Raw genomic sequence first — 26,521 nt, 5'->3', positions numbered from 1 at the left:
TCCATTGGTTGAAGATTTATCTTTTTAGAGTTGTGGTTGTTTTTAGTGACGTGTGGTTTTAAGTTTCCTTAAATAACTGTCTAGGCCAAAATGTAAGCTGGGGCACTAGGCTGATGAAAGGGGCGCTCCCACCGTTTATAGTTGCTGCATGTCTTCCTCCTCCTGACTGCACTGTGAAGGCAGAGGATGACAGGGGTAAGACTTTGAAGCAGGGACCGAGGGGTTTCTTTATTAATGAATGAGGTGTTTTGTGTTTTTTACAGGTGGATTTGCAATAGTGTTTCTTGTAAGGACTAATAATGGAGTGAAATGTGCCCTGAAACGGATGTATGTTAATAACGAGTACGACTTGCAAGTCTGCAAAAGAGAAATCCAAATCATGGTAAGTCACCGCTTTGCACTGGGGTCCCAAACTGGGAGTGGAATGGCCTGAGAACCCTGTCACCTTCTGACTGTGATCTGTCAAGTGTTGTAAACTGTGTGTTTTCTTAACAAGATTGTTGTCGTTATTTTTGGAAAGACCTAGTTCCTGGAGTTCCATGTGTGCCTGAAGATCTTGGGTTGGGCTATTTAAAATTGAAATAGTTTGGTCAAGAAAAACACAAACTGAAAAGGAGAGGGAATCTGAGACTAATTAGGAGGGCAAAAATCTTGCATTTCACCCCATAACTTAATGAGAATGTGCTGGAGTGGTGAACATGGTTGGGGGAAGGTTCTCTTTTAGACTACACCCAGAAAAGATTGCTGATTCTAATGCAGCCATCTCTGAACTCAAGTTGTATGCAAATGGAAGACCTCTGAGCCCAGATGAATGTATAGCACAACAGCTTCTAGCCTTTTTGGTGGGGATGAATGCTATCTGAATATTCATGAGGCTGATGAATAAAAATGGTATTTGTGGGGTAGTTACTGCCTGGGCTTTTTAAATAGGGAAAGGGTTATATTAAAAAAGGATGTTTTTCTAGATTATTAGATGCAAGGAGTTGTACAATAGGATAGCTGTTTTGAGTAGCTATTTTAAACTCAGAGAATCTCTCAAAAAGGATTGAGATCATGTAAAGAGATTTGCTTAGTTTTGGTTGGAACCTGATCAAATATGGAAACGTCCATGTTTAAATTGCATTTAAAAATTTTGATGAACTTATAGAGTGATTGCAAGGTAGGGAAGAAAACGCAAAATCCTCATTCTGCTAACTTATAACATGAAGTATGGGTTTGATACAGGGGATCTTCATATCAGAAGCCCTTACCTGTAGCAATTCTAAGTGTGTTTCTTGAAGTAGCTTTAATTAGGTTAGTACCTTTAAAAGTAACTTCTGGAGTTTGTGCAGTAAAGCTTTTAGGCATGTTTTCTCATCATCATAGCTAATGCTACATGGAAAAAGTTGAGATTAGATCTTACATTAAAAGGTTTTAGCTGTGCTCACAAATCTTGTTTACTGGCATTTTACTTGCCAGTGCTTTCCGTTGTTTGTGACTTTGGTGCCCATTTAAAATGTGTGGCTAACCTGGAAAGTGGTGAAAACAGAGATGCAGTCCTACTTGGCTAGTCTCTTCACTCTTGCACTGACTCCTATCTGAAGTGCTAATCTTGGTCCTGAAGAACGAGTACAGCAATTAAAATAAATCTTTGCTTCTTCCCTTGCTTTTGTGTAGTAAAGTATTTTGAGCCTAACTGTAATGCTGTAGGATTGCAGATAGTGCAGCAGAGAGCAAAACTTTTCCAGTAGAATCGTGATTTCTTCTGGTAGTAAAGCTGAATGTAGAACACAGGAACTGGACTGGCTGGCTACTGTTCCTGCAAGTGTGTGTAAAGCTGGGAGTCTCAGCTTTTTTACTTGGAATATATTTGTCTTGCAGCGAGATCTGTCAGGCCACAAGAATATTGTTGGATACATCGACTCCAGTATAAACTCAGTAAGCAGCGGTGACGTGTGGGAAGTGCTGATACTAATGGACTTCTGCCGAGGTGAGCGTGGGCACAGTGCGTTGGTAGGTGGCAGGTTTGTCCCTCTTCAGCCATTACAGGAAACTTGCATAACTTTTCCCTTACGAAAACTATTCGTAGGCTTGGCCCTTTCTTCTATACCAATAAGCAATTCTGAACAAAGCAGAGCCAAAACTAAAGGTGGAGAAATGGGGCTATGTTGACTCTGATAGGACTGTTACCATCTTTGCTCCCGCCCAGGACTTCCCTAGACCCCTCCTGCTTTGACAAAACACCCTTAAATAGGTGCTTGTGTTTTCCACAGGCTGGTTCACATATAACAGCTAAAGCAGCTCTTCTAAAGCTGCTAAATCGCGGAATAAAATGCTTCTCTGCTCTATGTTGTATTGCAAGCTGTTTTCCATTTCAGCCTTACTTGAAATTATTCTGGAAGCCTGAAATAGATAATGTGAAGCCAAGGAAGTATGCCTTCTACCTTTGCCGTTTTTGCTCAGCTATCTCTAGCCACCAGGCAGACTCTGCCAGTATTTTCCAGCTGTCCCAGAGCTTTGATGTCTTGTGGCTAGGATGTGGTGTTTGGAAAATTACACATACGCTGTGCTCCAATGCCTGTTGTAGGAAGAGAGCCTTAAGCAAAGAACAGTGTTTTGGCCAGCTGACCTCAGAAGTCTGTAGCTGTTTTGTATGGTGGCAGCTGATGAAAATAGGTGTTCTTGGGACTGTTCAGCTTTTTAGTCAAAGCCAGGTGTATTGTAACAAGGACAACTGGATTTTAAAACATCTTCAGATGTGTACAGTACGTCCTTCTGTCCTGCCATCGTGTCTTCGCTACTTTGTTTTGATGCAGGAATCTCAACTAGCTTGGATTGGGTTTGTTTGCTGGTGCAAAGAACTCAATGAGACATTTTTCGGATGGGATCATTACATAAGTTTTCTGTAAGCTTAATCTGGAAAGTCACAAGGAGTTTTGTACAGAAGAGGCCAGCCAGCACTGCTCAATCCACACTCAGCTTCACATTGCAGACTCTACTGTGAAAGGAAGTGTAAATCTTGATACTTCAGTGTGCGCTTCCTCCAGTTTCCTTAGCCCCTCCTCTGTGCCTGTGTTGGGGGACATAAAGTAACACCTCTCTTTATGAGGTGCTTCGTTCAGCTTCGAAGGAAATACCACCTTGCAGCTCTTCTCCTATTTGGCTTGCCTTTGCCAGACACTCGATGTTTAATACACACCTCCCTCTGTCTCCTGCAATCAGACTGAACCGTAGGAACTGCTATTATACATTGGATTTTTTTTTCTTGTTACACTCTTCCTCTTGTGACAACCATAGCTTCTAACTTATATTGATTCTTTTTTTGTGCAGAATTTTACTTGTTTTAAGAGTACAAAATGTTCACAACTGTCCTATTAAGCTCAGTTTTTCTTTAACCTCATGTTACAAAAGTTCAAGTTTTCCATCACTTCTCATTTTAAGTGATGCTGTTTTGCTTTGCCAAAAGTTCAGAAATGAGTGTTTTCGTCTACGTATCTTTTGAATTTTGAGGGGGAAATCTTATGTGGAAATTGTCTGAAAAGGCTTTGACAGTAACAAAACCTCAAGGTTGAGGCAAATTCACTACTCGCTTGTGAAGACTTGCCTTTGTTGGTCTGGAGGTTCCCTTCCTATGTGCCAGCCTGACTTCAGCTGAACTGTTTAGCGGTACATGGGTCTTTGAGTGCCCCCCTGCTGTGCCCCCCTCCCCCTCCTCGCTTATGCGTGGCAGGCTATTTTGTGGATGGTGAGTATGCCAAATTTGATATTTCTCTAGTCTTACAAAAGCTCTTTAGCAGAGCAGGAAAGATGATAATGTGGCTTAGTCAGAAGTACGCTTGGTTGTTAATAGAACTGAGTAAATGAGGGCCTGAAAAGTTAAATTGAGCAATGCTTTGAGACTGGCAAAGACAAGATCGGATGTAACGCCTGCCGGCATATCGGCAGACTCTCTGGATTTATGCAAGGAGAGAGGTTGCCAAAAGCCACGGGGAAGGGCTTGGCAAGAATTTTGAATTTGAACTCATGAACTACTTGTGCTTTGCCTGTGCAACCTCAGTTTCATGGAGAGCAGATTAAGACTAGGTGTGTCAGGCAGGGTTGGGTCTTGAACACAGCACAAAATTAACCTTGCACAAGTATTCTGTATGATGTCTGTTTTCCTCAGGAGGTCAAGTGGTGAACCTCATGAACCAACGCCTGCAAACGGGGTTCACAGAGAATGAGGTTCTGCAGATCTTCTGTGACACCTGTGAAGCTGTAGCGAGATTGCACCAGTGTAAGACACCAATAATCCACAGGGATCTGAAGGTGAGTTGCAGACCACAGTAATGCAGGAGGAAGTGTGTGCTCTGTGTGTGTGTGTTCACTGCCTGCATAACAGCAGACAGGCTTTGAATGCTGATAACTGGGTTTCTGCACTTAATAATAAGGAAAAGCGGAAGTAAATACCTCTCCTTATTGGAAGATAAAAAAAAAAAAAAAAAAAAAAAACGAGCCTTTCATTGCTGCTTACCATATGTTTAACTATCTTTAGCTCTACTTAAACACAAATGTTTATGAATAATTGTTTTGCACAGATGATGTGCCAGAATGCATCTGATGAGTTATTCACAGTGAATCCTTACCACTTGAAGCAGTACTGATGTTATTAGGTAACTCACAGAGAGCTTACTATAAATCTGTTGCATGGATTCACATCCAGAGATGTTGGTCTTGGGGTGGCAGTTGTTATTTTCAGAACTGGCCTCCAACTTTGACCATGAGAGTGTATTGGAAAACTGTGCGCTTAGCAGGGAAGAGAGCTAGGCCAGCAGGGAGAGCTTTGAAAGTCCCATGCCTATAATCAAACAAACAAACAGATGTTCTTTTCCTTTTGCCCAGCTCAAAAAATGCCTGAATGATGTGCTTGGCTGAGAGGGGTGTTCCTATATTCATCTGAAATTCAGATTTGCTTTGTGTGGCGAGGACAGGGTGCGAGTTGCAATTCCAGCACAGTTCCAAAAGAGATTAAGGACCAGAAAAGTTTTAGTCAACATCTCACTGCAATGAAGGCCACAAAAGAGATAGTTCTTGTCTAATGGAGCAATTTTGTTTGTCTGTGATACTCATAGGTTGAAAATATCCTGCTGCATGATCGTGGCCACTATGTCCTGTGTGACTTTGGAAGTGCTACTAACAAATTCCAGAACCCTCAGACAGAAGGGGTGAATGCAGTAGAAGAGGAGATCAAAAAGTAAGCATGTTCTTTCTTTTCAACTTGGATATAGTTTACGTATGGAGGGCACTTGCCTCTTACCCTCCGGCTAGATTTTGCTCATGCCCATTGTAGCAGACTGGACACTTCAGCATAGAGGTATTTCTGATGGAGGTAAATAAGGGCCTGGGGGAAGGTGAAATAATACATTGAACTTGGTGTAATTGCTTTGGACCTGAAACACTGATTGTACTGACACAGGGAAGTTACCCACCTTGGTGTATGGGGTCAGTTTGTCTCTGTCCCTGATCTGTCTTGGTTTCTTTGAATTGCCAATACAGCAAAAGACAAAATCTGTCTGCTGTGAGCCACTCATCATAAATCCTTGCAGTGACTAAGGAAATGCTTTGCTTAACTCAGAAGGGAGCCTCAACTGTTCATAGAAAATGGAAGGACTTTGGATGTTTAATCCATCTCCTTCTGTTGCCTCATGTGCCATCAGCTCCAGTAGTGACAGCGAGATGGCCCTTGAGGCTTGCAAAAAGCGAACTCAACTGGCACTCCCGCGGAGCCTAGATCAGGGGTGCCGCAGACTCCAGGTTGTTGTTCTTGCTATAGTTCTAGCAGCATCGCTGCTGCAAGACTTCCACTTATGCTAATACAGTACTTTGGCTGTAAAATCATGTTACATGTGTGTGCAAAGGCCTTGTTTTTGTTAGAATTAAATAGTAGCTGCATAGATTTCCTAGACTTGTTTGGCTTAAGTTTTTAAAGCTCTCTTAGTATGACTGTGCAGTCTGAGATGCCCTAATTCTTGCTAACAAGCCTACAACAACTTTGCCTTAGCAATGCTTTCTGTGGTTAAGGCAAATGGTGTACAAGGCGTCACAGCAGAAATCATAGAACTGCTGGTATGAAACCTTATTGTAAGTCTCTCAAACTGCGTTTCTGTCTCTAGCTTTTCTGTTTCTAGTTGTTTGTTAAAACAAAGCAGATTCTAGTTACAATTTGGGTTGCAAAATAACCTTTCCCTTGTTTGCAATGGCTATGAGCAGGAATGCCAATATGGGAGCCTGTTTATTAGGAGCCACGTATGCAGTTACAATCTTGGAAGGTTGGCCAAAGTCCCAGCAGCGAGGACGTTGCAGAGGACATTTGACTGTCAACCTTCTGAATCCTTGAATATTTCTGTTTTGGATCTTAAAATGATTGTACTGTTCTGTGAGTGAATTGCTGGCTTTACAAAGCATCTTGGCTATTGCTTTGGTTTCCCAGTACAGTTTTCAATGGTTAGTGTTTTCCTGTTAGATGTGCACAGCAGAAGCTTTGTTAAATGATGTATTTACTTTTCAGTGGTTTATAGTCTTTAGCATTTCTCCTGAAATGAAGAGGGATGGGATAATTTTTTTTTAATTATAGTGCAAATGCATCTGATGTCCATTTCCAACTTGCTGATGAATCTTTTTGCTACAGGTACACTACGTTGTCCTACAGAGCACCAGAAATGGTCAACTTGTATAGTGGCAAACTTATTACTACAAAAGCAGACATATGGGTAGGTATAAAACCCACTTAACATAGTAGAACCAGACTGCAGCTTGCTTTCATTACCATAATCACAGGGTAATGTCTGTCTGGAACTAACTTGCTTTCCGTAAAAGGTTGGACTGTTTCTGAATAAAGAGTTTCTCTGCTTGACGTTTCTGCCAAGTTACTACTAAATAGGGTGGTTTATGGATGAAACATGGCTGCTGCTTTATGTGCTTCTTCCCACGTGATTTTAATTTAGAGATGTATGAAGTTCCATGGTTGAACCATTCAAACCTAATTTCATATCTTAAGAGTTAAAACAATGTTCAGGGTATTGTGATTTAATGTGCTAGGGCTGAGTTGCGAGCAAGTGTATAGAAGAATAAAAAACTGAGAAAATACACTATTGCCCAAGAGCAATAGTATGTTTCTCCTGGACAGCGCAGGACAGCTCAGAGTTAACAAGCCTGGCCCAGGACCAGGGTTTCATACTGGTGTTTCTAATGATCAGTGCGGTTTTGACAGCTTGTCGTGTTGAGGGCAAAATGCAACTGTGGAGTAATCCGTTACTGTATAACCCAGTTAAGGATGGTTTCTGTTTAGCTGGAAAGGAGATGGTCTGTGCTGTTTGTAGTGTAATGGCAACTCAGCAAATGGGATGTGTTTGAATGCTATTTCAGAGTGTGTGTGTATGGTATCTGAAACCCTGAGCTGGGCAGTAACAAGGCACTAGCTGTATAGGGAGAATTTTAATGTACCCTCGATAGCGTTGCATCTGCACATACAAAAGGGAAAAGTGCTGGTGTGGCACCTGCTGGGGAGAGACCTCTGTCCTCTCTGTGAGTTGAGCTAAGAGTCAGGAACACTGAGCTAAGAGTCAGCTCCTGTGGGGCTCTTGCTTGGCTGAGTGCAAGGGGAGCCTTGCAGAACTGAGCTGTGTACCAGTGTCAGGTCGCTTGCCTTGGTGGTAGAGACCTGAGGAGGGAAGGTCACTGCTGTAGCAGGATGAAAAGATTACCAGGGCCTTGAAACCAGCCAGAGGAGAACCCAGGATTTGTCCTCCTTCCTGTGATAATGTGGAAAGGAATAGACCCAAAGGCTCAAACTGCACACTCCTTCTGAGTGTGGAAGGAATTAGGTTCTAGTGACCTGCTGGGCGCTTTGGAATGAGCGTGTGGTGTTGTAACCTCCCTTCCCTTGATTTCTATTGAAGTTACTTTAAACAAGAATGCAACTGAATTCTGAAATCCTATAACAAAAAACAAAGCTGATCATGAGTTGCCTAGGACTAGGAAATGATTTCCCTCCCCTTCCCTCTGGGATGGTAGGGGTGTTTCATAATTACCCCTTTATGCAAAACTTGTCTCTTCTTTTGAAATAGCTGGTGGTTCTTGCTGTCAAAAGCAGTGCAGAAATAGATGGAGCAGTGATACAATCTAGCATCCTGCAGACAGAGGATTCCGTTTTAAGATCCTCTCTCTGATTGCTTTACGTAATTCTTTCAGGCTTAACTTGCAATAGATACAAACTGAGTATTTCTGGCTGGTATAGCTATAAGGGTCAAAAAGTTCTTTGAACTGGTACACTTTAAGCTTGGGCAAGTCTTTGGTCAGTATTAATGTGTTAAAGCTGTGTCCCACTCGGTTTTGCTGTTTGGCTTTTTCCTACCTGTATGTGGTGAACAGTAAGTTGTATCGTAGACCTGCTTGTAGTAGTGTGTACTAATGTGAAGTTTGTGTGGGTTTGGGGATCTTATCTTATATCTGCTTCTTCCCTACTCTTACTACCTCTCAGTCTTTGGCTTTGATTACAGGAAGGATTACACAGTTTAGAGTGGTATATGGAACTGTGGGGAGTGCGTGAGATGTTTCTCACCCAGTTTACAGCTGCTCAGCTTAGTGAGGGAGAGCTCTTCGTGTATTTATCTTGAATATTATTCTGCTCATTTTTCAGATGATCCCAGAGAGTTTAAAACCTTGGCTGGGGACCATGCAGAACCCTGGTGGCAGAATGAGCCAGACTGCTTTCCCAGTTATCTGCAATGATATTGGGAGCTGTATGATTCCCTGCTTTACTCCTGTTTGTTAAATCATCTGCTCTGTTTTCTCTCTTTAGGCCCTTGGCTGTTTGCTGTACAAGCTGTGTTACTTCACGTTGCCGTTTGGGGAGAGTCAGGTAGCAATCTGCGATGGCAATTTCACCATTCCAGATAATTCTCGGCATTCGCAAGACATGCACTGCCTCATCCGTGAGTGTCTCTTATGTGACATAATTTACTTCTGCAGAACTTGCACATATACATACATATATCTGTGTGTGTGTATATATATATAAAATATATATACATATATTTATATATGTAACTCTTTATGTTCCCTGCTCTTACCACAAAAGAATTGTTGTTTCTCCTCATTTAAGAGACTTATCTGCACACAAATGCGCAAGTTTTGAAGAGACTCTTCAAGACTCTTCTTATGACAGATTTCTATTTGGCTAGGCTGTAATGAACTCTGTGTAAAGGCAGGGAAATAGACTACCATTTGGTTTAAAACTCCTACAGAAGCTTGCACAATAAGCCTATTTACACAGAAACATATTTCTCCAGTAGTCTGTTTGGATAAGGAACTGAAAAGAACCGCAGTAACTTAGACTGCCGATAAGAATTTATCTTCTGTGAGTTGTGAAACAGAACTGAAATGACTTATAAATAACCCACTGACTAGAGTGAGTGTGTAATTAAGGATACAGGGCATTACTCTCGGCAAAGCTGGGGCAGCTTTCTTACTTTCAGCCTGCATTTTATTTTTCTAGCCATAATCTTGAGTAACACAGGCTTTGTTTTTACAAAGGAGCCTGATGCTTTTCTTAGGCAAAGGCGGTGGTGTGTGTGGCTGGCCTGTCTTCCAGCCCCACTGCCACACCGGGGGTTGGATCAAGCTGTTTTCCTGAGGATTCACTTGAAAACGCAGAAGTTGAAACCAAAGCTAGTCCCTGACCAAGCAGGCTGCATCGCCCCCTCCTTGCTCTGACAGTAGCTGTGAGTTGTGTATAGCAATGCTGTAGAAGACTTGCCAGTCCATGCTGCCTGACCATCTTTCCCCCTTTCTTAGTCAACTCTGATAGTCAGATCAGCCCTACAGACCACAGACTGGATGCTCTGAAAGAGGCAGAGTATCCCATTAGAACAGACAACGAGTCTGTTCTAGTACTCTGATGCTAGTGTCTTTTTTTTTTTTTTTTTTTTTTGAAGGGTATATGCTTGAGCCAGACCCTGATAAGAGACCTGATATTTACCAAGTTTCCTACTTTGCATTCAGATTGGCAAAGAAGGAGTGCCCTGTCCAAAATGTCCAGGTGAGTATCAAAGAAGTGAATTGATGCAAGGTTTTGTGTGAGGCAGAGGCTGGGGATGGATGTATATTAAGGATATATTCCATCAGTCCTGTAATTAGGATGAGTGCTTTTTTATATGTGTGTACATATATATGTAATTAGAAATGCTTTTGGTGGAGGTGAGGCAGAAAGGGAAGGAAATTAGGATCTTGTTTCATGTGTTGCTTATTTGTCTGCCTCTGACTTACCTCGTCACCCAGTTATCAGTGTGAGGCCATCCAAGAGGCCGTGTGCAAGTGAACGTGGAAAATTAGGCCATGCTTGTGAAACTGGCTTGATTTCTAGACAAATTCATCATAGCGTGTGTAATACGCACTGCAGTTGGTTTTAAACATAGTGGTTTTATGCCTGCTGTCTGGCTGAGAATAGCCTATTTCCGTTTGAACTGCATCAGACCTTACACAACCATCTGCCCGTGCTTAGTGTGTCTTACAGATTTCAGCTGAAAAGTGGAGTTGGCAGTAATTTTTTGTGGGCATCTCAGTGACATGAAATCTTATTCTGTTGCCTCTAGATTATAACTAACAAGGAACTTCATATGGTAATTTATGCTTTTCATGAGCAAGACAGGCTTTTGTTACTGTTACAATGCCTACCTTTTTTACAGCAGTTTTAATAAGTATTGCTGCTATTGTCCATAGGCTGCCTTTATAAAAACACCTGTATTGTGCTATAAAGCTGTGTGTTCAATTCCAGACATAGTCAGTGGTCAAAAAGCTGAACCCTATTTTTTTTTATTTGTAAAGACTCTCTGACTATGGTGTCTTCATGACATTAACATTGAGGGATTTGTCCTGAAGCCAGCATGATGATGAATAACTGCTTTGGGGATCCTACAGTCTCCCATTTTCACTTGAGCACTTCTACAGATTGTTTCTGGCTCTGTTTTCTGTCCTCACTATACTAAACTCAATGACTTTTGCAGAACTCTCCAATCCCCGCTAAGCTCCCAGACCCGGTCAAAGCAAGTGAAGCTGCAGCAAAGAAGAGCCAACCAAAGGCCAGGTAACCACCCTCATTTTGCCCAGATCTCTTACTGTGTATTGTCTGTCTCCTTTTTAGTAGGAGTGATGGCTGAGTATATTTATCTGCTTCTTTGTGGAATTACTTACACATGGAAACAAACACTGCAGTCCTGAGGCTTCTGCTTCAAATATGTAAATGCCCATTGATCTGGAACTCTGAAAATGCAGATAATAGAGGAAGTTTGTGTGCATGCCTGTGGGGGGGCATGAGTGATGCTGAGCATGAGTCAACATCTAGGCTTTGTGTACTGAAGGTGCTGTTTGACAGCAGCAGTTGAAGATCATGTGCTTAGATGAATGTACTCTATCATCCATCCTAAGGCAGTACCCACAGCAAAGTCAGGAGAAAGACTGCAGCTGGCCTGCGGTAGGCTTGGAACTGGCCCAGAGAGCGTGAGTCTGCTGAGGAACTGCATCAGGGACTATTGTTGTTTGAGTCTGACCCTTGGCATATGATAACCTGACCCAGTAATTACTGTATGCATTTGCTATGACTACTGCAGGAGCTGTATAATTCCTTTTGGAATGGGGAGAGAAGCCCAAGCAGTCTCCATCTGAAGAGCTGAATGAGTGGAGAAACTACTGCTGTGATGGTTCTCCTTTCTCATTCTACAGCTAGCTCTGCTTATTGTGTCGTAACTGAGATTTGTGAATTATTTTGGACAAGGACCTCATATCTCACTACTGCAAAATGAGTGGTACAGCACTGGATACTCCAAAAACAGCAGTTATCTGAAATAGGGCATCTCTCCTTCTGTCTTTAAGTCCCAGAAATCTGCTTTGTTTATTTTTATAACTGAACACAGTTACCCTCACATTAGTAGAACAACGTGATACCTGGTAAGTAAATATACTGACAAAACAGCAGGATGGTGCCTTGGTTCTTGGCTCTGTCACTTTGTGTTATTGCAGGACAAATATTAGGAAGGGATCAGAGTAGGACAAACAACCTGATTCTGGGGTTAGACATATTAAAGTTGAAGTACTACTTAAGATGCCAGTTTAAATAATTCTGCTGAAAGTTACCAGCTGCTCTTAAGCTAACTTACTAAGTCTTTCATCTGCTCATCTGTAACTCTGTAAGTGGATTTAAACAGTATGTTGTAGCAAATATTTGTATGACTTGAGTGATTTTTGACAAGTTCCACCGGTCTAACAGGAGACGATGCCACAACTGGTGAAGAAGTCCAAATGATGGAAAAGTCGAAATCTGTTGGAATCTGTTTGGATTAATTGTTGCAAATGCATCTGTTAAGTTTTATGTTGCTTGCAGTTCTGTGGGAAGGGTTGACTTGTGTACTTGGGCACCTATACACCTTCCAGTCCCATGCAGCCGAAGTTCTGATGAGCTCCTTACCTTTTTTGTAGGCTGACAGACCCTATACCTACGACGGAAACTTCCATAGCACCCCGCCAGAGACCTAAAGCAGGACAGACACAACCCAACCCTGGAATTCTACCCATTCAGCCAGCCCTGACTCCTAGGAAGAGGCCCACAGCCCAAGCAGCCATTCAGCCACAGGGTGAGACCATGTTGTCTGCTTGGAGCCTTCCTGGAGGGTTCTGTGTGCAGCGGGACCTTGGGGCGCAGTGAGCGCTTTAACAGATCTGTTCCTTTCTACCAGTTGCAGGACCTGCTGCCCTGGGCAGCAGCCAGCCTTCGCTCCCTGCGAGTGTCCCCCAGCCAAAAGCGACGCCTCAACAGACACCGGCACAACCGCAGGCCAAGCAGGCGCCGGCTCCGCAGCAGGCCTCGCAGGCGCAGTCCCAGGTCCCTTCTGCTCAGCCGCAAGCCACACCTCAGCATCAGCAGCAGCTTTTCTTGAAACAGCAACTACTGCAGCAGCAGCAACAGGCTGCATATTACCAGCAGCAGCAGATACTGCAAGCTCAGCAGGTGAGCCATGTTTGTTGCATGCTTCCTACCAGGCTGTGTGCCAGTGGCCTTCAAGCCTGATCTCTGCATTTATGCTAAGTCCTTTGTGTGTTGGAGTAGGTGCAGTTACACAAGACTGGTATTTTTAACTGTCAAAGTGGAAGGCCTTGAGTCTTTTGAGGTACAAACATAAAAGCAGCAGGGCTGGTTAAGATCTTAGTGTTTAGAGGTCTTGAGGTCAATGCTTAACTTCTACCCCTCTGCTCATCAGTTTTCTTCTGCTCTCCTTCTGAGACAAGAAACCTGGCATGCCTTTTCTTAACGGTAAGATTCAGGTCTGTTGTCTGTGGTAGACTGTGATGACAGGGAGGCCTGTGAAAACATCACGTGTTAGACAAGATGTCTCTAAGACAGATTTGCATGCTTAACTGAGGTGTTTATAGCAGCCCACATCGCTGCTAATGCATAATTTAACAGTGGAGGCAGAGGACTAGTAAATTCTTCTATCCTGAGGAAGGGAAGGCCTTTGTTTAGAATAAATAAAAATGGAGGAAGGAGTTTTGGGCCATAGGATTCTGTGTCCTTGTAGCCCAGTATGGGCAGGAGTAACACAGAAAGGATCCAATGCTAGACTAGCAGGCTGTTTTCCACTGCTCCTTTGCGTATGGTCTCCAAGCCATCGCAACCCATTTGTGCTTTGCTACTTACGCTGGTTATAATCAGCCCTGTGACTGGCCCTGATATCTGGCTGTTGTACCCCAGTTCCCAGCTTTGCAGCAGGCAGCTCAACAACTGATTTTGTTGCAGTTCCCAGTGATGCAGCAAGGAGCGCCAGCACAGCAGCAACTGATGCAGAACTACTACCAGCAACAGCAGCAGATGGCCCAGCAGGCAGCAATGCAGCAGAAGACAGCAGTAGCAGCAGCTCAGCAGAAGCAACAGGCCCCAGCACCGCCACAGCCCCAGGCCCAGCAGGGTGCAGCCCAGCCAGCACCTCCGCAGGAGCAAGTGGTAAGAGCCTTGCGGGAAGGAGTTGGGCAGCAGGATGAGGAATACTGGCATGTGCTCCCCTGCCAGGTCCTGAGGACAAACTGCAACCTGGTAGGAGCTGTACTCTGCACCCATAGAAAGAATATGGTAGGTTTCCTAAGGCCTCTCTCTATCCCTCCCCTGCCGCACTCCCTAAGAAGACTTGTGACAAACTCTCATCAGAAGTCATTTATACTTGAAGCATCAAGATGGACATAAGGTAACCGAGCTACCCAAAATCACTGCTTATTTGGAGAACTTTCCTCTGGTGTAAAGGAAGGTACAAGCGGCCTGCCCAATTGTTTCTGGAATTGGGGTTGCTTTTTTCCCCCTTCTGAATACTCTGGAAAGGAGATTTTTCAAGGCACCGTGTCTTTAAAAATAAGTAAATAAAGCATCTGCTTTGCTAATCATCTGATCATGTGCCCAAAATAAATACTTTTTTACTTAAAGGAAAATATGCCTGTGTGCCACATGGAAGTAGCCAGCTGTCTGAGGGGAGCTGTGCCGGAGGGCAGGATCCCCATGGCCATTGTGTGTCTGCAGTACAAGCAAGAAGCTGCATTTTTTTTTGCCTTCATTACTGTGCAATCCCATTCACACTTGCTTGTTCTCCGCAGCGTGAAGGGATGTCCCTTACTATAGTTGTGTGTTGCAAAGCAAGCTACAGACACAAGGCAAGAGGAAGTTGGTGGTTGTTCTGCTATACCTGCTTGCACATACACAAAGCAAATTGTATCTGAAAACAGACTGGTTCAGCTAGGCTATATTTGAGCCCAGACTAAGGGCCAACTTATGCTTGGTTTTTCATGAGGTGCCACTCACGGAGGACCTAATTCATTTTTGGCCATGCTTTCTTTAAATTGAAATGAGGAATTGGTTTGGCTAATGAACTTCATGAGCCAATGACCTGCATGATGCTGTGGAACAGTTTATCCTGCTTTTTTCCCTGATGCCAGTGTCTCAGGGCTCTGTCATTCACCTGTGTACTTTTATATAAATCTTCAGCACTGAGCTGATGGTTAGGGCAGGCGATGAGCCTTGGAGCTTTTGTGTTTCTGGTCTTTACATGGACTTGCTGAATGACCTGTGGCAAGTCAATTGATTGGCATTAGTGGGAGTTTTCAGCTTTTGGATGAGGCACATGTTATTACCCTGCTCCTTTTTAGAGAAGAATGCCTGAAATATATTAGTAAGTGCATCTCTAAAGAACTTTGATTCACATACACAAAAAGTTTAATTTCATTAAATCAGCTGGATTGAAAATTAGCCCTTTCTCCCAGAGGTTAATCAGAATTGACATAAGCAGAGGCTTTTTCTCCTGCAACAATTAAGAGGGGGTAAGCTGTAGCAGACTAATTAAAAAAAAAAAAAAAAAAAAAAAGTGAGGCGTGGTCTCTGACCAAGAGATGCCAAGCCAGGCCCTGTCAAAACCTTTTCGTATTGCAGGAGTTCAGGTTAACAAGCTCTGCATTCATTTCTGTGGAGATTTCAGCATGGCCCTTCTATTTCTCAGCACTGACTGTACCATTCTGCAGTGACCTATATAGCGAGATGTAAGGTGGGTGCATCAGAAGCAGTCAGCTCAGCTTGCTTCTCAGCTACAGAGTCTGCCTGAAAAGGCTGGGTGAAAAGCAAGACTGCTAACCTCGTTTGCCTTGCCCTGCTGTAGTTAAAAAATCACGCTAGGGATATGGCTCCTTTCCAGTTGTCCTCCTAGGCCATCCCAAGTCTTCCATCTCTCGTCCTGGGGTGCAGATAGCCTAGGATGATGCTGGGCACGGAACAGATGCAGGATGAAGTGCCCAGGCGGTGGAGATGGAGTGTACAGCTTTCTGCTCTTTGCATTCTGGTTTTCCCTCTTTAAATCCAAGCAATAACTGGGTTAGGACATCCCATTGACTGTTTTTTTTTCCTTTAACCTCAATCTCAAGTGTTGTTTAATACTAGAAAATAATATTTTGAGTATTTTGGGGTATGTCTGTGATTCAACACGAGACTGAGTTGATGAGGGAGAATAAAATGAGTTTGAAGTGTCTTGATGTTCCTGAAGGGTTTGTAGTTGGACTCTCTTGGCATATATGTGCGTATTTTTCTCCTCTAGGTTTTGATGACAAGTTGTACTCCCATGGTCCTTGCTTTTTTCTTGTGAAATTAAGTTCCTTGTTTTTTCTTGGTCTCGTTTTCCTTAGCCGAGCTGTGCATGTGTCACTGTAGAAAGAAAAGAGCAAACCGGCATCACCTTATGGAAATAGCATCTCTTAAGCTGTTATAGGCTTTTTTTTTTTTTTTCCAATTGGGTTGGTATGGGGTGAGGTGTTTCTGTCTGCCTGCTGTTTCCTGCACTTCTGGGATTGCAGAAGATGGGTCAGTAGGTTTGCTACTGCTTAACAGATCTGTTTAGCTGGTCTGTCTGCCTGGTCCTAAGCCTGTCTATTGCTGCGCTAGTCACATACCATAGAAGCAGTAGTCTTTCAGCTGAGCTTCTTGTTAGTCAAGTTTGATTGCCTTGGGTCATGCTGCTTGGAGTTGAGACCTCTTAGTTTTGCCTAGTATAGGGTTAAGTTCTACCCTTGACTTTTTTTTTCCCTTTTTTTTTTTGGGGGGGGGGGGGGAGCTGGGTTCTGCTTCAACATCTACTGATAGTATAACTGTGCTGTGGGTTCATGCACAATGTAAAACAACTGCCATTTGAATTCTCAAGGGTTGTTTGCTCATGTCTGGAGAAAGCAAAACCCAAATTCCTGCACTAGAGTTTTGCAGAAGCCCTGTACTCCTTTTGAGATTTGACCTCATGGGGGACTTCACCACCCTTGTATCTAGCTGTGTCGCCTTTCCAGCAGATAACAGTCCAGGAGGCTCCTGCGGAACACTGATGATAACTTCTTGATGCAGGTGGTGGAGGAGCCAACGAGGAGAGGTGTGCTGCTGGACCTTTTACTAACAAAGAAGGACTGGTTGGAGATGTGAAGGCTGGGGGCAGCCTTGGCTGCAGTGACCAAGAGATAGGGGAGTTCAAGATTCTGTGAGGAAGAAGTGGGGCAAATAACTAGGATCACAACCCTGGACTTCATGAGAGCAAGCCTGGGCCTCCTCAGAGAACTACTTGGTGGAATTCCATGGGTTAGGGCCCCAGAAGGAAGGGGGGAAGTCCAAGAGAGCTGGTTAATAGTCAAGCGCCACTTCCTCCATGCTCAAGAGCGGTGCAGGAGCGGGGCCTGTTCAGCCTTGAAGAAAGGATTGAGGGGGGATCTTATCAATGTCTATAAGTACCTGAAAGGAGGGTATCAAGGGGATGGGGCTAAACTCTCTTCAGTTGTCCCGTGTGACAGGCCAAGAGGCAAAGGACACAAACTGAACCACAGGAAGGTCTGCCTGAATATGAGGAAGGACTTCTTTGCTGTGAGGGTGACGGAGCACTGGAACAGGTTGCCCAGAGAGGTTGTGGAGTCTCCTTCTCTGGAGATCTTCAAGGCCCGCCTGGATGCAACCCTGTCTAACATGCTCTAGGTGACGCTGCTTGAGCAGAGGGGTTGGACTAGATGATCTCCAGAGTTTCCTTCCAGCCTCAATTGTTGTGTGATTCTTTGTCCTCAATTACATGACAGCCACTGGAAGAGGTGCTGCTCTTCGTCTTGCCCCGATCTGTGTGTCTGTACGGCAAGATTCCTGCGTGCCCTAGTCTGTTTTCTTTTTTTTGCACTGCCGTGGCTCTCGACCTTTATCTTTGAGTAAGTTGCTGAGACTAGTTGACCTTGACAAACATGCATTAATAGAACTGCCCCACGGAAGGGGGAGAAAGCTTCTGTTCGTGCAATTATAATAACGCTGAAATACATTAGGTCAGTGACACTGGTATTTTTTTTTCCCTCCAGACTGTCCTTGATTCATGACTCTGAGGTCAGTTCCCCGAAACATAGCCATTCTGATGACAGGGGCTGCTGCTCACCAACAAGGACCTACCATTTTGCTTTCTTTCCTAGATGCAGGCCCAAATAAGGCAACAGCAGAAACCTCAAACTACACCCCCCACGGCCGTGCAAGGGCAGAAGCTGGGCTCTCTCACCCCTCCGTCGTCGCCCAAGACGCAGCGTGCAGGACACAGGAGGATTCTGAGCGATGTGACGCACAGTGCTGTTTTTGGGGTTCCAGCCAGCAAGTCTACCCAGCTTCTGCAGGCAGCTGCTGCTGAAGCCAGTCTCAACAAGTCAAAGTAGGTGGCCGATCGCTTGGTGTCAAATGGTGTGAAGGGAGTGGATAGATGAGGCTTATTGGATGCTTCCTAGGCCAAACTCTGAGGCGAAGGTCGGCAGCAAACTCTGTGGTCTAAATGAGCCTTTGTCTTCCCAAAGACCACAGATCAGGGCTTGGCAGGAAGTTGCTGGAAGCTGCCCAGGGGCAGAAACCTTTCTGAGTGCTTCTGCTCTCCCAAAATACTAAGCTAACTGGGCTTTCACGTGGATTATGAATGCTAGTCTTATTGCAGCTGTTCACCAGTAGCTGTGGTGCCTGCTTCATGCTTGCTGCACAGCACCAGTTCTTCCCCAGTACTTGCCGCATCATACTTATAGTATCTACAGAAAGGAAGGCTCCACATCGACAACGCAGAAAATTGTTTCAAAAGGGATGTTAATTAAAAAGTACCAACTTCTTGAATTCCTGACAGCAGCCGGATGCTCAGACAGGATTATGAGCAGATAAGGCAAGCTGGTCCCAGCCTTTTGGATGTGCAAAGAGCAGTAACTTGGGCTAAGTGTTTAACAAGGAAGTGATTGTGACAGAGTAGCTCAGACTAGCTTGTAGTGCTGGCCAGAGAATTTCAGAGTGGTTACTAATGACTATTGTTTCGCTGGGGTGATCATGTCCAGGTCTGCTTCCACTACACCCTCGGGTTCCCCAAGGACCTCACAGCAGAACGTGTATAACCCTCCCGATGTATCCGCGTGGAATCCATTTGATGATGACAACTTCTCCAAGCTCACAGCTGAGGAGCTGCTGAACAAGGACTTCGCAAAGCTGGGTGATGGTAGGTTCATGGAGAGGGTTTAATACCAGCCTGCTATCAAACAGGAAGGTGATGTGGAATGATGATGCTTTCAGTCAGATGCTACCTGAGTGCTCCCATGCTGTCATGGTCAGCTGTGCCTGTAAGAGCTAAATCTTTCCAGTCTCCCTTTTTCTGTGTCCCTGCCCTCCTTGGTGAGCAACTGCAATTAAACAGGCAGTATATTGAAAGGGAGTAGTACTTGCTGCTTTTAAGGTGGCCCTGATCAGTTTGTTGTAGAAGCTACAGTTTGAACACTGCTTCATCTGCAGCTTCTACAAATTTTGACTTGCAGGAAGGGACTCAAGTCATGTACTGAAATAGTGCCCTAAAAGTCCATTCTGAAGGCTGCTTACTTAACCTGTACGTCTCTCCCCTAAATCTGCATCCGGCCTTTTAGGGAAAGCTCCAGAAAAGATGGGCAGTTCCACAGAGAGCCTGATTCCAGGTTTTCAGCCAGCTTCAGCTGCACCCCAGGCAGATGCATTTGGCTCTTCTTTCACCGCTGGATCAGGTGAGTTTGTGAGTATATTCTAGAGAGCTATGCCCTCAACAAGCACAGCAGACAAACAGCAACTTTTGCCATAGTCTTTTTGGAAGGAAGATAAAGTTGATACAAATTCTGAATTGACTTGTAAATGGTGAAGGCGAGGTTTGTACTGGCTATGCGTTCTGGTTTCTAGAGACCAGGGGTCTTTGGCTGGTCTAAGGAGCTTTGTTGCAGATGCCTGTGTGAGAGATCCTGACTGATCTCTCCTTTGGTACTGTGTATCAAGGTTCTACCCTAAGTGGCCCTTTCTGTGCCCCAGAATCTGAGTGCTGCTGCTTGTTTATAGTTCTTCAACATCAGGGTTCTCAGTGAATGCAGTGAAGACCTGGAAAACTGCTGGCAGCAGCCCTAAGTGTAAGTAATCCTTTCCCCATCTTATGCAGCCATTTTTACCAGTGAAAACTGCAAATTTGGCCGTGCTTCTTTAGTGAGCATACCAGCCCTTGTAGAGAGGCATCCTGGGAAGAGACTGGAGAATCCTTTTGTGGGGCAAGAAGTGACAAATCCATTTACACTTATTTCTGTTTATAATAAGAGATTTAGAGGAGCTTATAACTGAGCTTGGTGTTGTTGACTCTTAGGTAAGAGTTAAGGAGTTGAAATAGATGATGAGAGAGTTCTCTAGGGAGTTGTTTTGTGACTTTGTCCAGCTGTTCGGTGCCCTGTGAACTGTTTGTGGTCTTCTGTTAACTGTGTTAGGAGAGATACTGAGCAGCAACAGCTCCAGATTCAGCTGTAAGATAGCTCCTGTGAAGCCTGAGAAGTGTCCATACATTCTGGGCTGTCTGGACACTGTAGCACTTTAAATTCTCTTGTAGTTATTATCTTTAAAATTTGCTCCTTGACTCTTTTGCCCTGAGGTCTGGGCTGCTTAGGAAGCTACCTCAGAAATTCTCTGTTGTTGCACTGGGATAGGCACTTCTAGCCTTTTTTTCGCTTACATATGAGCTACAGGTGTAGCTCATAGCCTGTCTGGTGCAAGATGCTGTATGTTTCCATTTCAGACAGCCCCCTCCAGAGTGTGGGGGCTGACCTGCTGTCTGTCCTTTGTCAAGGCATTTTTACCTCTTTTTCTGCTGTAAAGTGCAGGAATAGTACTTCCCTTTCAAGGAATATTTTGAGATCTATGGGTTAAGTTGCGTTGGAGAGCTACATGGTAATACATTGCTGGGGAAAAAGATAGCAACCCTAAGCTTGTTCTGTGTGTGTATGTGTTGTGCTTCTTAGGTCACAGCCTGGACTTTTTGATATTGAGCTGTGTCTCAGTGCTGAGTTTTTCTGCTTGATGTTTTCTGCTTTTCTCCCTTTTTTGTTTCACTTTGCCCTATCTCTTCCTGATTATCCAGCTGAAAAAACGAAAGACATTCTGAGTTTGGACACTAGCCCTCCTCTTCTGACTGTGCCTGATCCTTTCATTCCTCTCCCATTATCCGACACGCCAGGTAACTGGATCTGAGGTTTATGGGGTGGGGATTGTTTATAATTTGCTTTGTTTTCTTAATCTTCCAGTTTCATTTCTAGGCTCACCTGAAATCCTGGCCCTTGTCAATAGTGCTAGGCACTGGCAGGCTCTGCATAGTGTAAACAGCACCGAGCACAAAAGAGCTCTTAGTTTCCACCACAGCCCCTTGAGTTATCAGGTTATTTTGAAAGCTAATAATACTGGTGTCTTTAAAGGTTCAATATTCAAAGCTAGAAATAATAATTGGGTAATTATCTATGCTCACCTAAGCTACTTTGAAGTTGGCTTTCAGTTTGAAATTGTAGTTGCTATTATTGCTGTTAATCTTTCTGTCCCATAAGAGACACTATTTCTTTGGCTTCCTAGCTCTATTTCAAATCCTGTGCTTCATGTGAAGCAAATGTTAACATGTAACCTTTTCTGTTTTGGCAAATTTTCTTAGTGCAGTTAGTTGGTAGCTATTTTCATTTACTTTGCAGTACTATTTAAATGTCTCTTCCATGTGTGCATTTCTGACTGCAGCAGCCAGCACTTTCTAGCGCAAGATTATATAAGTGCTTAGGAGCTTATTTGCAAATCAGTGGGATTTGGAACATGGGCATGTTTTATCTTAGAGTTGCTCTAAGCCCTGTGGTGAATCTGTGAGAGACAGGTCCCTTTATGTCAGTTAGCCCCAGAGAGAAAGTGTCTCACCCCTGTCCTCAGTTCAAGCTGTGGAGTTCCTGGTGGTTTGACTGTAGAGGACCCAAGCTGCAAACCTATGTGCTCATAAAGACACCTATCTATGGAAAGCTAAGTGATTCAGGAAAAAGACAAATCTTGTGTTTTTTTTTTTTTTTTTTTTTTTTTTTCCCTTTGGTTGGGTTGTACTTCCAAAGTTGGGTGGTACTTCCTCCATTCTGGTTGAGGTTCAAAGAGCATGAGAAATGCGTTACAGCTGAAAAGTGATTTCACTCATAAATGCTGCAGTTTGGGAAATTCTAGCTGCATAAACTTTATTATGAAGCAGAAGTTACTGACAGTCTTTCTCCCTTACCTGAGCACTTGAAAGGAGCTGACCTGCACAGCCATAATTTGATAAGGACCTAACGAAGGTAGATCATACTGCATTGCATTTTTTCACCAAGTGCTATTGGAAGCGTTTGCTTTTCTAGCTTGAATTCTGCCAGCCCAGACTACTATTCAGTTCTTTGCCAGTGTGCTCAACACAAACGGTTACACACTGAGCAGCTGTTTTTCTTACTAGCTGCTGAATTTTGATATAGCACAACCATATGAAGCAGCAGTCAGCCTGAGCTGCAGGAGCTCTGAAATTCTTCTTAGCACAGAAATCACTGCAGAGGAATTGCCTTTCAAGCCTGCCCTTGGGTGCAAATAATCAGAGTAGCAGTTGTTGGCACTTGTTGCGGTGCTAGGTTGCTTGTGCCACAGATTTGGCCCTGACTGGTGGCATATCTTCACAGGCAGGTGCTAAACCTTTCTGGCTAATCTTATTGCCTCCGTGTGACTGATCCTATTGAGTTCAGTGGATCTGCTGCCATGTGGGCAAAGTTGGGGACAAGGGCATCCACAGCATCTGTTCTTGTTGGTTCCCTGCAGGTTACTGTAGTGACAGCTCTCTGATTTTATTTATTGTATAGAATCTAATCAGGCCGGAGGCTCGTGAATGTTTCCGAGGGCTAGAGCTACAGGCTTACCCTTGGTTTTGAAAAGTGAGAGGGGTTGTCTGTGCTTATAAAGTCAACAGCAGAGATGATAATCCCGGATTTGGAATCAGATTTTCTGAGTGTGTCTGTCATGCAGAGCAGAGTGCTCTTTGCTCTTCTGTGTCTGCATTACCTGTGCGTGTGCCCGGTACTGAAACACCCCCACAGCCGGCAGAGGACTTGGACGTAAGGGATGTGCTGGCTTGGGCACGGAAGGCATTCTTTTAACTGTGCCCCTTGGGTCAGCGGAGCTGCGATTGACTTTGGCCTATTAGTATATAGCGTCTCCAATTGCACATTTTCAAACAACCTCAGTTGTCTGCAGAAACAGCTGACTGTATATTTAAATGCTTGCTTAAATAATAGTTTTCTGTTTGCTCTGTTCTTTAATTTCTGAAGAAATCCTGGTAGCAGGATTCTTTTTAGTCTTTGAGCATGGATAGTCCTTTCAGGAGTAAAAGCACGAGTCTGTACTCCTTGGTTACAAGAATAGTTCTGTGTAGTGAGGCTTTTGCTATGGGCATAAGTGAAGCTTTTATTTGGTGGGTTTTTTTTTTTTTTTGTTTTTTTTTTTTTTTTCCTTCTCCCCATTTGCCATACAGAGCTGGTTTTGTCTGGGCCCTCAACCTGCAACAGCTGAGGGTCTGGTAGAAGCTCAGTTGCTTTTTTTCCTTAAGCCCTGAACTTGCTGTCTTCGGTACCTGAGGGTGCAGGTGCCCTCACTTGAGTACTGACTGGAGACCTTGTGCCTTCCCATTCTTCCTCTGTATGCTTAGAAGGACAGACAAGCTTTTCTATGACAGATCACTGAGAAACAAGCAGATGATGCTTGACACATTAGATAGCCATGGGATGCATCCCCAGACAGCCTAAATATGTGCAGATGGAGGAGCATGCTTCCAGGGAGGCATGGCCAACAGATTCTGCTTTCAGTATGATCGTTCACATCTAGGTTTAGCAAGATCACATTCTCAGCTTTGTGTAATCGGTTCAGTATACAGCAAAGACAAACCTTGGACTCTAGTTTCTAGCAGACTGCACTATTTCTGTGGATTGTGGTGTTGGAGATGCGTAATCTCCCAGAGGAAGTCATGTCTTCACTTGCTTAATTTGTTATAGATAACTTCTTTCCTTATGAGTGGTCCTAGAGAACAGGTGATGTGTCTTCTAATGGAAGGCAATGATATTAACTCTGAAAAATAAGGAAGTGAAAATAGAATCATTTTTGGTACATTCTTTGTTCTTAGTATGTTCTAGCCATACACAATGGCTGCAACTGCTAATGGAAATGTAACTGGTAAAAGGAGCTGGCAAGAGAGGTGTAAAAATATGGCAAAACATCTGTTAAAGGAAAATTAAATATTCGTGCTGAAAATGTTTTTCTTTGTGCCTGCCTAGGAAAATGAGCCAAGTTTTTAAACTTGTTGCAGGCTTCACTGCTGATTAATCCTAATGGAGTATTTGATCAGAATGATAATTATTCTGCTACGTGTGGCTACTTAGTATCTATCAGTACCAATTTAGCTCACGCTGTTACAGGAAGCTAAATTTTGCATAGCATGTTCTGGAGGGCTTTCAGTTCAGCTGAGTTAAGAAGCCTCAAGGCAGATTTCCCTTTCTGTCTTTAAGGCTTCCCTCTGAACAGGCAAAAGTTGAGGCTCTTTATGCCCTGTATGTGCAACGCTTGTTTCTTTTGACTTAATTTCCATTGCTATGAATGGACTTTGGCCCTAGCCCCAACAAGCTACTTTCCCGAAGTATTTAATCACCATTTTGACCCAAAGCATGTGAATAGTTCTGCTCTTAGCCAGTGTCTGTTATTAACTTCCCAATTTGAAAATGAAGTGCTGTATTAACCCATGCTTGTCGGTCATCCAATGTTAGGATGCATTTAAAACCTTTCCTGGTGCTTTTCACGCTGGAAGCACCTGGTCAGATGAACAAGTTTTTGAATATTGGATGGGTGGGCCCAGTGAAATGCCCTCTGAAATATTGCCAAAAATATTTCTTTCCAATTCTTTGAGTGTTTGTGGGTTTTCCCCTTTCTCATCAGTTCCAGATGGCTTTTGCTCCCTAGGTACCCTGCACTGTTAGCAGCCCTGGCTTATTCCATCTCCTCTCTGCAGAGGTGGGTAGAACTGAGGTGATGGGTGTGCACCCTTGGCAGAGTAGGCAAAAAAGGTCTTGAGCAGCAGTGCTGAGGGGTGTGAGCTGCGAGAGAGCTCTGCTCCCCCCAAATTGCCAACTACCCCGTGCTGTGGACTGCACCGCACTGACTTGTGTGCAAGCAGAGTCCGTGTTCATGCAGCCTGGTTCTGGTGGCTTCTCTGTGGTAACACCTAGGAAATACTGTCTCTGCACAATAAGCTGATCATATATTCCTGCTTTACCTTTTTTTAAAAAAAAGGTCATTTTTTACATATTGACTCACTCATTTATTCCCTGCAGTAATTCAACATCTTAACTACAGCTGAGAGATGAAATGTGTCTTTGGTGTAGCTAGTTAGTTGTTTGAAGAATAGCAACACCCAGCCGCTCCTGTGTGTGACAGGAACTGCTCGTTGTCTTTGCCGTAATGGAAAGTGTGATAAGAGACATTCCCTGTCCTGCTGAGCTAAATAAAAATGCAGCCGTAGCTGGTGAAGGAAACTTGGCCAAGAAAGCATACGTATGCCATCTGGGCACATACTGGATTCTCAATTTTGATGAAAAGGCAAACGGCATTGCTCATTAAAGAATCACTGTCATGCTAGAGTTCTCTAAGGCTATTAAGTAGCACTTTAAGGATGACTTTTGCCTTTTTGTTTCCTTCAGATGCTCATAGATTTCTGTGTTTTTACATGTTAGTGAATCTGAAGGATACTTATCAGGAACAAGGAAGTATATAACTTGTAGTGCAGTTTCAAAATAAAAGGTATCTCTGTGCAGCCTTGGCATGTTTATAGTGCCAGCTATCAAAAATGTATGGGCCTAACATCAGTTCTTGCTAAACACATAATCAGCTTTAAATAAAATGAGAGGTTTTAAGCAAAACGGGATTTTGCTTTCCTCTTTACCTTCTATTGCACAGCCTTTGGGAACTGGGTTTCCAAACTTTCTCTGCCGTGGCAAGAGTGCGGTGCTCTGAACTGGAGGTGAATTTTGTGCCATTGTAACACTTAAAGAAATGGAAGCACAGAAGAATCATGAAAGGTTAAGATCAAATTGCAGATGCTGGCAGCTTCCAGCATCTTGTCAAAGCTCACAAGTTAGGCAGCTTTAACCGTGTCGTTATCACTAATGTAATAGGGACCTTTTACTGTTTGGCACAACTTGCGTATTTGATCAAAATGCTTTTAAGCAGTGTGACTCCCTGCACCCTGGCCTGTGTATTCTGAAAATGTAGCTGTACCCTCCCGTGTCAGGATGTTTATTTTAATAGGAAAATCTTAATTCTAATCAAAAAACTCATGTCGGTACCAGGATGACATGTAGACTGAACTTAAAGCAATTACAGGTATGCACATGTGGATATGTATTAACAAATTGTTTACGTTTTGAGTTGGGAAAATGCAGAGGAGGAATTACTCATTTAGTAACTTGATGAATTAATTGCAGTACTGTTAACTGCAGAACTGAGTACAATTAGAAGTTTTGATGATTTGGAGCAGCAAAGCACATGGATCATTTGAACCCCAGTTAATTAAGTATAAATAGTATCTAGAATTGTCTCTGCCTGGGGTTGACTTTGATC

At 43.7% G+C, this 26,521-nt stretch overlaps 1 protein-coding gene across 10 annotated transcripts in view; it reads left to right on the top strand.

Annotated features, from left to right (window-relative positions):
- Positions 1–26,521, top strand: part of AAK1 (AP2 associated kinase 1) — an 86,468-nt gene that overhangs the window by 25,947 nt on the left and 34,000 nt on the right. For 6 of the 10 annotated variants that reach the window (XM_062597052.1, XM_062597050.1, XM_062597048.1 and 3 more), the window contains exons 3-16: positions 264–382; positions 1,861–1,969; positions 4,145–4,287; positions 5,091–5,212; positions 6,647–6,728; positions 8,819–8,951; positions 9,954–10,057; positions 11,022–11,101; positions 12,490–12,644; positions 12,747–13,018; positions 13,805–14,008; positions 18,010–18,239; positions 18,895–19,052; positions 19,471–19,584. In XM_062597052.1, coding sequence (XP_062453036.1) covers positions 264–382; positions 1,861–1,969; positions 4,145–4,287; positions 5,091–5,212; positions 6,647–6,728; positions 8,819–8,951; positions 9,954–10,057; positions 11,022–11,101; positions 12,490–12,644; positions 12,747–13,018; positions 13,805–14,008; positions 18,010–18,239; positions 18,895–19,052; positions 19,471–19,584 — 2,025 coding nt within the window. Of the gene's footprint in view, positions 1–263; positions 383–1,860; positions 1,970–4,144; positions 4,288–5,090; positions 5,213–6,646; positions 6,729–8,818; positions 8,952–9,953; positions 10,058–11,021; positions 11,102–12,489; positions 12,645–12,746; positions 13,019–13,804; positions 14,009–18,009; positions 18,240–18,894; positions 19,053–19,470; positions 19,585–20,966; positions 21,063–26,521 lie in introns of all 10 variants that reach the window. The other 4 variants (XM_062597049.1, XM_062597045.1, XM_062597051.1 and 1 more) reach the window with 2 other exon arrangements.

This window comes from Rhea pennata, chromosome 28, assembly GCF_028389875.1.
Source record: "Rhea pennata isolate bPtePen1 chromosome 28, bPtePen1.pri, whole genome shotgun sequence".
Taxonomy (NCBI): domain Eukaryota; kingdom Metazoa; phylum Chordata; class Aves; order Rheiformes; family Rheidae; genus Rhea; species Rhea pennata.
The sequence above is the reverse complement of the archived record's forward strand: the minus strand, read 5'-3'. Positions and strand labels throughout refer to the sequence as shown.